Source organism: Rutilus rutilus (genome assembly GCF_951802725.1).
Source record: "Rutilus rutilus genome assembly, chromosome: 23".
Lineage (NCBI taxonomy): Eukaryota > Metazoa > Chordata > Actinopteri > Cypriniformes > Leuciscidae > Rutilus > Rutilus rutilus.
The window spans coordinates 24261327-24273820 of NC_140233.1; the positions used below are offsets into that span (position 1 = coordinate 24261327).

Sequence of the window (12494 nt, forward strand, 5' to 3'; positions counted from 1 at the left end):
CTCATAAAGTCCAATATTGTCTTTCCCTCTTCATTTCTCTTCCCTCTTGTCTTTCCTCCATGCCATCTTACATACTCCTCTCTATCTGTGCCGACATGTCCATTTAGGTCACCTGCCAGGATTAGTTCTTCTGTGTGTGGGATGTTGTTGATAGCCTGTGCCAGTTGGTTCCAGAATCTCTGTTTCTCTTCTTCCTCACAGCCCTGTTGTGGTGCATACGATGTTACTATATTATACGTCTTGTCCTGTATTACCAGCCTCATTGCCATTATTCTGTCTGATTTCCTGGTTATTTCTATCACTTTATCCTGCCATTCCTCACTCAAGCATATTCCCACGCCGTTCCGTGGTTTTTGCCCTCCGCTGTAGTACAATTTGTACCCTTCTCCCAGATTAATCGCTTTTCCTCCTGACTTCCCTCCTTTCCATCTCGTCTCTTGAAGGCAGAGGATATCGATGTTCCGCCTCTGCATCATATCTGCTATCTCTCTGCTCTTTCCAGTGAGCGTCCCGATATTCAAGGTTGCCGCTCTCAGTGTTGTCTGCCTCGCTCGCTTTCTTCTCACAGCGTCGAGGCCATTTTGCCGCTGCCCGTCGCTTAACATGGGGAACGCCCTAGCATGGTCTGGTTGTTGTCGAAAATCTGGCATGATTTCTATGTGGCATAGGTTTTTATGGGCCGGATGCTCTTCCTGACGCCCAACCCTCTGTCTTTACCCGGGCTTGGGACCGGCAGGGGACTATGCTGGCTTGCACAGCCCCCCGGCGACATTATCTATCTGCATTTTTCACATGTAAATCCTGTACTGACAGAGAAGGCTATGCTATACATGTTACATGAAGTGCAAGTAACAATAAAAGAAGATAACATGACTCACCGTGTTTGTTGACTGATACTACTCACCTAAGTTGTTTGATGAACTCGTAAAAGGCGCGAGCGCACGCGAGAATTTTTTTTTATAAAAAATAAATAAAGAGCGCACAGATGGCACGCTAACAGGCTAGTGAATTATTAGCGTGTTGTGCTAGCAATAACAATTTAGATTGAAGCTAGTCAGGTTAATGTGTGATGTTGAGTAAGTTATATTTAGAGGTATAAACAACAAGGAATTATAGTAAATAATGATTCAAAACAGAAAGATATACGAAGCTTACAGATGCAAACCAATGCAACAGCAGCAGAAGCAGCCGCAACGAGGAAGACAGGAGCAGACTGTAAACATATTCTATGTAAAATATCTTATTCAGGGCAGTACTACATAAACAATAACATGCATTTTGAATGATCCTTCTTATTTTGTTAAAATTATTCACATTTTCACAGATTCTGCAAGGGGTTCACAAACTTTCAAGCAGCCATGTAGATAATTTTCTGAAGAACTGGGAAATAAAAAGTTTGATGTGGAACTTAACAATGTTCTCCTATGACATCATGCTGAAAAAGAAAATCCACATAAAACATTTATTTTATTGTAAGTGTTGAATTTTTTACAGGTGTTTCCAGCACTACTGTACGATTACTAAGAATCGTACATGATTTCCAGTATATGAACAGTGTTCTTGTGTCTTTGCGAAAGACCTGAAAATGAGAGAAAGCGAGAAAACCTGCTTAAACGTGTGGCTAGTCAGAGTGCAGTGTGGTTATCATGGCTGTAGTGGCTGTAACCTACAGGAAGTTTGTTCACAGAGATAAAGACCAAGACAACCAGCTGTCATTCATCTCATTGCCTTTGTTACAGTCATCCCGTATGACTCACTCATCATGCCCTTGCCTGTGATATGTGTGTTTTTGATGTATGGTATCTTCATTACAGAGATGAGCTTTTATATTTGTGGCAGCCAAGTTACACAAGGCACTTTCCACAAATAAGGTGCAAAATAAGGCCTTAAATCAAAGATTACATGAGTTCTCTTTTCTTTTCTTTTTTTTCTTTTTTTTTATGTTATGAATTAGGTTTGTAAATTTTTAAAGCCCTAATTACCAAAATTTGTGACGTCTGAATTAACACACAAAAAACCTACAATTTGAATTTTATTTATCAGATACAGTCAAGAAAGTCAAGACCTCTGATGTGGCACAGACCAAAATCACAGTTTTAAGTGGGGACAGATATATACTGAATATATCGCCTTTATTTCTATATCGCTTTATACAATACAGATTGTTTCAAAGCAGCATCACAATAATAACTCATTTAAATTCTGCTGTAAAGCAGCTCTAACAATCCAATAGTGTCATTACTCAGTTCAAGTCAGTTCAGGGTTTATTCAGTTCAGTTCAGTTCAATAACTGTGTAAAATTCATCTGTTGTGCATACATACTGTATATACAGTGTATTTGTGCACATACATGTATGTGTGACAAACTCGTGTACATTCCACTGCACACTGAACAAACAAAAGACACAAGATAACAGTGTTTTACATTTTTCACATATGTGTAGCTTGGCATGTATATGGCTAATCATTTGATGGTTTGTGTGTAGAGTTACTATACAAAAACAATTTTTTGAATTAGAGTTTGAAAAAGAGTTGAAATAGTTTTGTATGAAGTGTTTGCTTTTGCAAGAGATGTGTGATGTTTGGCATGTTGTGTGTGTATGTTTTGTGGCTTTGTGTGTAGAGTTTAGAGAAAAGGAGCCATAGTTACAATAGAAATTGTAAGCAATTAAACATTTTTTTAATTGTGTGATACAATGTACTTATTGTGTACATACATGTTTTTACATTGTATTTAAAGTACAATTTACTTATCCAGAAATATTCTTATCCATCTATAACTATAATACTGAGCTTCCCTTACACCTTAACCCACCCTTAAACCACCAAACCTGTCCCGAACCTTACCCGTATCCACCTCAGTATCAGCAAAAGTGTTTTGCAATACAACAACAACAACACAATAAACACTGTATGTATTCTTTTAATGCAAGTGCACAGTAGTTAAAGACACCTAATATAAAGTGTGGCCTGCATATCTAATAGGTCTTGTGACAAAAAAACTCCCAAAGTTTTCATATTTAATTTGACCATTTTACATACAACATTTTCATTGCTTTTTCTTTTTCTTTATTGTAAGGAAAGTCTTTTGTGAGTGATTACTGTTAATAATATAACAATATACAGTATTCTTATAGATGTAAATCTTATCAAGCTTAATGTTATGATGTTGTGGCTATTGTCCTCTGTTCGAGAGTGAGACAGTTATACAGCACTTCGGGCTGTTGTGCAATAGAGACAGTGACTGTGTGTTAGAGAGTGTGCGTGTGTGTGTAGATGTAACGGACTTCCTGTGGTGCCTGAAAATACCCTGCAATGCACTATTGGGAAAACATGAGAGCACACAGACAAAACCTTTGGGTTCCCACTCAGGAGTCACAGTGTGCGGGTCAGCTAGTTCAACACTGGCCAAATCAGAATACCATTTCATATCACTCAGAACAAAATCACAATCTAAAGCTCAACTATTAAATTGTTTATTGTGTAAAAAGAACATTTGAATCTCAATTAAGGTCAGAGTTCTTTTTTTTTAAATACAAAAATAAAATACTTGCAGAGTACTCAACTCCAGAAAAGAGATGACATTACACAAGTGTCCATTTAAGGCTGTCACATTTACATTTAGGGAAGTGAATGTGAAAGCTGCAAACTTCCCCAATTACGGTGTGTGTGTGTGTGTGTGTGTGTGTGTGTGTGTGTGTGTGTGTATGTGTGTGTGTGTGTGTGTGTGTGTGTGTGTGTGTGTGTGTGTGTGTGTGTGTGTGTGTGTGTGTGTGTGTGTGTGTGTGTGTGTGTGTGTGTGTGTGAGAGAGAGTGTGTGTGAGAGAGAGTGTGTGTGTGTGTGTGTGTGTGTGTGTGTGTGTGTGTGTGTGTGTGTGTGTGTGTGTGTGTGTGTGTTGTTCAGGGATACCTTATACATTATGGAGACAAAATATCCCCACAAAGATGGCAATATCCAAAATCCCTGTCCTTATGGGGATATTTTTTTGGTCCCCATGACAAAAACAGCTTATAAATCATACTAAGTGATTGAAAATGTAAACATGCAGACAGTTTTGTGAGACGGCTGGGTTTAGGGGTAGAGTTAGTGTAAGGGGACAGAATATACAGTTTGTACAGAGTAAAAACCATTCTGTCTATGAAAAGTCCCCATAAAACATGAAAACACAACGTTTGTGTGTGTGTGTGTGTGTGTGTGTGTGGTTCAGGTATACCCTATAAATTATGGAAACAAAAAGTCCCCGGATGTGGGTATAAGGTCCGAAATCCTTGCACTTGTGGGGACATGTTTTGTTCCTCATGAGAAAAACAGCTTATAAATCATAATAACTGGTGTTTTCTGAAAATGTAAAAAAGTTTTCTGTGATACGTAGGGTTAGGGGATTAGATAGATAGATAGATAGATAGATAGATAGATAGATAGATAGATAGATAGATAGATAGATAGATAGATAGATAGATAGATAGATAGATAGATAGATAGATAGATAGATAGATAGATAGATAGATAGATAGATAGATAGATTCTCCCCTTTCAAAACAACGCCTGAATCACCTAATGTCAACCGAGTTTAGCATATGAAAATCAAGTCAAACACAGAATAATGCATTTGTCTCTGCTGCAATAGTAGTTGCTTCCTCAAAACCTCCGATAACAGTACAATGCTTTGATTAAAAAGGGAACAAAGTTCTCTCGGAACTTCACTTTGGCCAAACGCTGAAGTTTATGACTCTCAGACAATAGCATATGTAAAAATGTCCCTCAGATTGACTGACTCAAGGCCACAACATCACGGCCTGTTCACCCAACTCTGGGTTTTCCATTAGCCAGATTATTGCTCATGCTAGTCATTACAAACACAACTCGATGTATTTTATTAGCATACTGGTGCAAAACTGTTGAATATAATCCATGAGTGAGACCTTAAAAAAAATCTGAAGCAATGAAAATTGTTAAAAAATCTATTTTATAGAACGTTTGATGAAGGCCTGCCTCGTTCAGTTCATTCAATAATCTTTCTAAAATGAACATTTTTGGTCAAATGCATCCATCTGCCAACTCTTTCTAATAACAAATAATAATTATAAGAAATTAATAATCTAAGAGAAGGTGGAGAGGCATATAAGGCCATCCCATCAACTGTATCATGATTGGTTAATATCCCTTGAGAGTGTCACAAAGTAAAAATCACGAGTCATCGCCACATTTGACCTATCAGAGGCCAGATCTGTCAGTAAAGTCAGGCTAATCGCTCATGGGCGATACAGGAAATTTAGTCTTTTTTTACATCAGGACAGTGAAGCTGAAGGCAGAAGAGTTTAAAAACAAGATTTGCCCATTTGAAAAGAGATACCACAGTACAGCGCTCTTGTGAAGTAATTTCCACGTTATGCAATATTCTGTAAATAAGTGTGAAACTGTGAGATAGACACCACAAAAGAAGGTATATGATTGAAGGGCTTCATGTTGCATTACAGAATGGAAAGCTGTGTTATTTCTCCTGTAAGTATATGAGATTGACTTCTCTTTCTCTTTCCAATTTAAACATTTCCAGGCAGAACTAAAAAAAAACTTTTGTTAAAGTAAAATGTTATCTTTTTAAAAAAGTTGTGCATAGTATAATTATAGAAGTCGAAGTCATATGGAGAACATTTAGTAAATTTGTAACTCATTTTAAACAGGTAAAGATAAAAAAGTGAAAGAAAAACTAATTTTTTTCAGTTGTCTGAAGAAATAATTCCGTATGACCATGACGCCCGGCCGATATATGACTTCTACCCATATCTCAGTACTGACCCTGAGACTCATCCCGGTGAGTTTTTTTTAATATTCATTTTTGATTCTTGTTATCTCATAGTGTGATGATCCTCGTCATTTCCCACTGGTTCTCTGTCTCTGGAACTGGTTTGTTGGTCACTGATACTGTGATAAAACAAGTCATTTCACAGCAGAAAAACAATCAAAAGAAACAGTTTTGAAGTGAACTTTGAGCGCAATTTTGTTCTCCCTTGCTGTTTCTCATGGAAGAAAGTGGCTGGGACTACACAAGCGTTCACGCTCATCACAGTGAATTTGAGCCGCCTCAAGGAAACCATTTCACTGAGCTTCATCCCACCACATACCGCTATGGAGACGTGGAGTCCTTCCACCCGTCTGTGGACACAGGGATGGGAACACTTCTACCTGTGATTCCTCCACAGGTTAGTGTCATAATGGTATAACATCTCTTATATTTACTTATTTCTTTTAATCTTATGTACTGAAATGGTTCTGTTTTCCCATATGAAGCCTACAATCTTCTTTTTATTTATTTTGTTGCTAGGTAAATATAGATTTTAGTGTGTTGACTCTATTAACTGTGGCCTCTCAACACAATAAAAATGAAGACAAATATTATATTCAGTAAAATAAGACAGACATTAGAAGTGTCATTACTAACATTTAAAAACGAATATTCCTTTTTATTATTAATCATTAATATTCATTTTAGTAACACATAGAGTACTGCAATCAGTGAAAAGGTCTGAGAGAAAGAAATGATAAAGGAAAAGAAAGAGAGATGGACAGGATGTGAGTGGAGGAGACAGACTGATTGCTCAACACGGTCTTTCCTGACTAAAGACTGTTGCTGCTACACAATGACACACACACAGACACACACACACACACAGTTCTCTAAACACAATCACAGTCAAACCTCAACTAATGACAGCCTCTGAGTTTAATGCAAACTAGGAGTTTAGAATTTGATTTAGTAAAATAAGCCATTTGAATGTAAATGTTTGCCCAAGAGCAGGTCACAAACATACAGTACAATTACTGTAAAGAAAAAATATAAAGCAAAAAAATTATTATTTCGAATTATTTTGTTCTAAACCCATCAGATTGTCCTTGTTCGGCAAAGTATAAATGGAGATGTTTAGGAGAATATCCCAGCTGCTCTTCTCCATAAAACAAAAGTGAATTAGGTGCTGTGACGCTCCAAAAAATGGCAAAAACACACAATAAAAGCCTCATAAAATTGGGCTAATCCATACAATTTAGCTTCTGTTGTTGTTTAAGATCATGTTATTAGTCAGTTAGTGCCAGTTATTAGTCCTGTCAATCACAGTGATGACTGCCTAAACAAATACTAACTCCTAACTCTAACGTCATGTCTACACCGCATGCATCCATTGCAAAAATGTAACAGGGTTATTTTTGCGGCTGATCTTATTGCATATACATTTGTAGGAGTTTCCCTTTCAGATGCAAAATGTATGGGAGGAGAATACTTACATGAATCATGCAAGGTGATTTACTAAGGCTTGCGCTCGTGAGTTTACTGGTATTTGTGCCATTATTTACCACCCCAAAAAAAGCATCTGTTAAACCAAATGCTGATTTGTGCTGCTCTTGGTAGATTGTGTTGGTCATTAATGGAAATGATCCGACTGAGTCTGTGTTCTTTAATTTGCTCGTCGTCAGTAGATCGCACGCGGAGTGAATCGAGCTAATTTGCCTTTTTGGTCCCACTTTATATTAAGTGGCTTTAAGTACTATGTACTTACATCGGAAAATAAGTGTGTTCAGGTTGTAGGGACAGGTGTGGTGGTATGGATGGGTAAAAGGATGGGTTAAGGTGTAAGGGAAGGGTCAACAGTGTAATTACAAATGTAATTACATAAATTAATTACAGCTTTAATTACATGTACAATTACATACAAAATACAATGTAAAAACATGTATGTACACAATAAGTCCATTGTATCAAATTATTAATTTCAATGTAAGTACATTGTACTTAAAGCCACTTTTTTTTTTTTTTTGCGAGGTTCCAGTTCCAGAAATATATATTTTGAGCCAATCAGCAGTGCCGTAACACCATGAGGCTTGTGGTCCACAGTAAAATGGCGTCCTGATTAGCTGATGGCTAAAGTCCGTCATTGGCGACTGAACTTTCCCTGCACAAATACAGCTCTCTGGCAAAGCACCTATAATACAATGAAATATTTGTGATCCATTTCATCAATAAACAATGTTCATATCTGAACATCCAACAATGGAGACCAATGTTTTGTTTGTTAGTTTGTTTTTTGCTAGTTGCGACATCTAACTGTAGGCACTAACTTAACTTGATCATGCTAACCAGTCAAAACTTTACCCCTTGCCTCAATGCATTTAGGCACGCCATTTTTGAATGAGATTTGAGAGCTAAAGGAGGGCAACTTTCAATTAGATGAATGGATAACAGGTATTACATCTCTTTAAACGAGTTTAAAATAAGAGTAAACTTTCATTTTAGATACACCCCTTTGATTACGAATATAGCTAAATAATAAACAGGCCACATGAAAAGTTTACCGATATGTGTTTGTTTGGTAGGATTCTGCTGATAGAATTGAAACTTTGCGGCTCTCCGGGATGATTTGGAAGCAAAACGTGATGTGCACTTGATTTGTAAATGTGGGACCACATCATTGTGTGTCGCTTTCTGTTGACACTGAATTTTTCCACTTCCTCTTTCAATGTAAAGCAATTCTGTGGTTTCCGAGTATTTGGTACCACTAATATAAGATTATGCTAAACCAGCATTTTCTGCTCAAAAATAAGTGTGGGAATGTACATTTGATAAACTTTTCAGAAAAAAACATTGCTTGATCATTTGCATTTGTCAGACATTTTGCTTTATATTTTCCTTTATCCAATGAAATAAGTCTCATGACACTTATTTGGACTATTTTATGCTTTGTACAAATTCATACATATTTGTCAACAATTTGCCAATCTCATTCACATGTTTTCGTTTAACCTATCGTACCCCACTGGGGGTTAGTTTTAAGGTTGCAGGTTCATGCTTTTTAGCGCAATTTTCCACCGGACAAAATTGCGATTGTTAACTCATGATTTCTGTTCTGTCTGTGCGCACCAATCTTGCACTTCTATCTACTCCTCAACCAGACCACCTAGAGACTTCGGGTTTTCGGCATTATGTTAAGGAAGGTCTAATCTCGGGAACGCACAAAAAAAATCCAGAAAAAGATTTACTATCTCTTAGTGTTGTGATCCCATGACGTCAGAAAATTGCGCTAAAACACTCACTGAGTTTTTATTACTTGTTTATTAAAAATCATGTTTTCTCTTGAGTTGGTCATTGATTGCTTCGATTTTGTGAGTTCCTGTGCCATGGTCAGCATGATAACCTTCATATGGAGGTAGGACTAATGATGGTTGGTGTGTGTCTACAGTATACGTACGTCCCCCACGCGCTGTACCAGCGGTCCCCGCTCCCCCACTGCAGTACTGATGAGGAGGACCCCGGGGGACGCAGTCCACCCTTTGAGGTGTCAGAAGGAGAGGAGGACCACGACGGACATCCGTGCACCTCCAGCACTCTATCAGGTGAGCTCTCGAGCCCGAGTCCAGGAAGGTTTTTTGTTGTTGTCTCGGACTCGACCGTCTTCTGGTCTTGACTTGATTTACCCCATGATTTACTCACCCTCAAGCCATCCAAGGTGTATATGACTTTCTTTTTTCAGATGAACACAATCGGAGTTATATTAAAAAATATCCTGGCTCTTCCAAGCTTTATAATGGTAGTGAATGGCGGTCCTGATTTTGAAGTCTAAAAAAGTGCATCCATCCATCATAAAAGTAATCCATGCGACTCCAGGGGTTAATAAAGGCCTTCTGAAGCGAAGCCATGCAATGTGCAAGAAAAATATCCATATGTAAAACTTTAAAAACTAAAATAACTAGCTTCCGGCAGACGACCGTACGCATCGATTTACGGTGGAAGCGTGACCCTTGATCTGACGCATTGATGAACGCGGAAACGCAGAGGATAGAGCAAAACAAAACACCAGTCACGAATTAGAAGTCTAAAACGAGATTTTTGAAAGAGAAATGTGGGAGGAGCTTGAGTTTGTTGCCCAGCCCTGTTTGTTTGAACCGCGGGAGCTTACGCTACTCCTACATCCTACTTCATACATCGTCAAGTTTTACTCTTGTGGCGTAAGTCAACTTGCGTAGGCCGTCTGCCGGAAGCTAGTTATTTTAGTTCATAAAGTTTTAAATATGGATATTTTTTCTTACAAAAACCCATCTCTTCGCTTCAGAAGGCCTTTATTAACCCCTGGAGTCGCATGGATTACTTTTATGATGGATGGATGCACTTTTTTAGACTTCGAAATCAGTACCGCAATTCACTACCATTATAAAGCTTGGAAGAGCAATGATATTTTTTAATATATCTCCAGCTGTGTTCATCTGAAAGAAGATAATTATATTCACCTTATTTTTAACAGAAATACGGACACAGCCAGTTGACGTTTTTTTGTGCGAGACTTCCGGGCAGGCACTTCCGGTCACTGGCTAGCTAACTTACTTTTCACCGTAGCGGTTAATCAAACAAATCTTCGTAACAACTAACTCATCGTTATGGCTTCGAGGAAGACCGGGATAGTTTGTGCAGTTAGAGGTTGTCAAGGCAATAGGCAGTAACTTCCACATTATCAATATTTGATTGCTGATCACCATTAACAAAATCATTATAGTAACACCTGTATAAAATCTAGTGATCATGGCATTTATTTTGTATGATTTACAATTATTTATAGCCATCTACTTATTGCTATCCTGTGCTTTGGTTGCATTCTGATGGCATTAATCAATGCATTTGACATGACAAAATACCTCCATAGATATATTAGTCCAGCATTGGCTCGCCCGTGTTTACGGCGGTGCTGAAGGCGCCGGCGAAGTTTTGGCACTCTGCCAGCTACATGCATGAGTGTTTCAACCAGGTCCGGTACCCGAACTGGGTGAGGCGGGGCTTTAGTTCTTTGTTGTATTCATCTGATACGGCAATGTGTACATTTTTCTGTCAACTCTGCATAATCCTTCGCGATCGATATCGTTAGTTAGCCCAGGGAAGCGAGGAAATATCTTTCCCCATAAACATTATTGTATGCACATTTATATGGTAATTAACAGCAGTTCACTAATGCTATCTACAGATCTCAAAGTGTACTTAACCCACAACATCCCTTTAAAAATTGTGTTTGAAAAGAAATTCGTATCAAAAGGGAAGCCAAAGGGATTGTGTGCCATCCAGACTTTAAAATGAGTCATTTTCTACAGGAAACAAACGGAAAGTGCGTCTCTATCAGTTCCTCCTGGACCTCCTGCAGGACGGAGACATGCGGGACTGCATCTGGTGGGTGGACAGAGAGCGAGGCATCTTTCAGTTCTCCTCCAAACACAAGGAGACACTCGCCGGCCGCTGGGGTCAGCAGAAGGGCAACCGCAAGAGAATGACCTACCAGAAGATGGCCAGGGCCCTGCGCAACTACGGCAAGACCGGCGAGGTCAAAAAGGTCAAGAAGAAACTTACGTACCAGTTCAGCAGCGACGTGATGAGGAGGATGACCGTGGATAGGAGGCAGTATCATCACTGACACTCTGGACACAAAACATTTCCTATACATCCACTGTCTCTTACCTACAATGTCACTATTCTCAAATTCTCTCGTGTCACTGTTCTGCAGTCAAAATTGTAATCTCAGGGATATGTAAAATGTAGGGATGTGTAATATTTGGGTAGCTGACCAATGGACAAATGACGTTATTTTTCAAAAAATTTTAGTTTAAAGTTTATATTATTTGTATAAGGGAACGGGTACATGCTTGCAGGTTTTGATGCTGTAACTGGTCACTGTTTTTTTCCTTTAAACCTCTTTAAATCAGCTTTTTCACTATACATTTCAATAGTCCAGTGATGTGACAAATGGATAAAAAAAAATAAAAAAATCCAAATAGTCTCTCAATTAATATAGTCATAAAAACTGCACAAATAATAATAATAATACTTTTTTTTTTTTTTTTTTTCGCTGTTTAAAGTAATTTAGATGGATTTAACATGTTATGCTGCAGGACATTTCAATGTATTCCGCTATTTTGACAGTTTCTTGTAGGTTGACTCCCATATTGCTTCATCCACATAAATAACTAAAGCCTTAACTTATTTTATGCTTATTAAAAAATTAAAAAAATCTTTACATTATGTGACGGTATCACACTGCTAAATAAATTAACCTGGAAGTCTGCTTATTTACTTCCTACTGGGTTTCTTGTTGTATTTGTTTTAGCAAAACAGTTAATGTTGTGAAAGGTAGGAACGATTTAGGGGCTTACAACAATTTAAGGAGCATTATTTGCTATTATTTGTGTAATTACATACTTAATAGCATTATTACCGTGTAATTACATAAAAACATTCATTTGACAAGTACAGCATGACAACCATGCAACCTTTTTGTGTGTTTTGGTAATACATGTACAAAATGGCCAGTTTTCCTTTTCAGCCTGTCTCATGGTAATAATATGATGTATTTTTAAGCCTATGTTCATGGTAATGCAATTTCTACTATGAATTAAACTTTGAATTACTTTATTATTCGAATTGGCAATCCCCCAAAACATAATACTAGTGATGTTGCTCTATGCTGCCACC

General features: G+C 37.9%; 1 protein-coding gene across 1 annotated transcript; it reads left to right on the plus strand.

Moving 5' to 3' along the window:
- The first annotated feature begins 5211 nt into the window (after positions 1–5211).
- On the plus strand, positions 5212–12107 carry spi1a (Spi-1 proto-oncogene a). The gene is made up of 5 exons (XM_084397892.1): positions 5212–5503; positions 5723–5813; positions 6029–6201; positions 9229–9382; positions 11123–12107. The coding sequence occupies exons 1-5, from the start codon at positions 5465–5467 to the stop codon at positions 11437–11439; spliced, it is 774 nt and encodes a 257-aa protein (XP_084254018.1). The 5' UTR covers positions 5212–5464; the 3' UTR covers positions 11440–12107.
- Positions 12108–12494: the final 387 nt, after the last annotated feature.

Coding starts and splice junctions, on each gene's coding strand:
- spi1a (XM_084397892.1), top strand. CDS start 5,465: ATGTTGCATTACAGAATGGAAAGCTGTGTTATTTCTCCT. Junction 5,504..5,722: donor AAAGCTGTGTTATTTCTCCT/GTAAGTATATGA, acceptor AATTTTTTTCAG/TTGTCTGAAGAAATAATTCC. Junction 9,383..11,122: donor CACCTCCAGCACTCTATCAG/GTGAGCTCTCGA, acceptor CATTTTCTACAG/GAAACAAACGGAAAGTGCGT.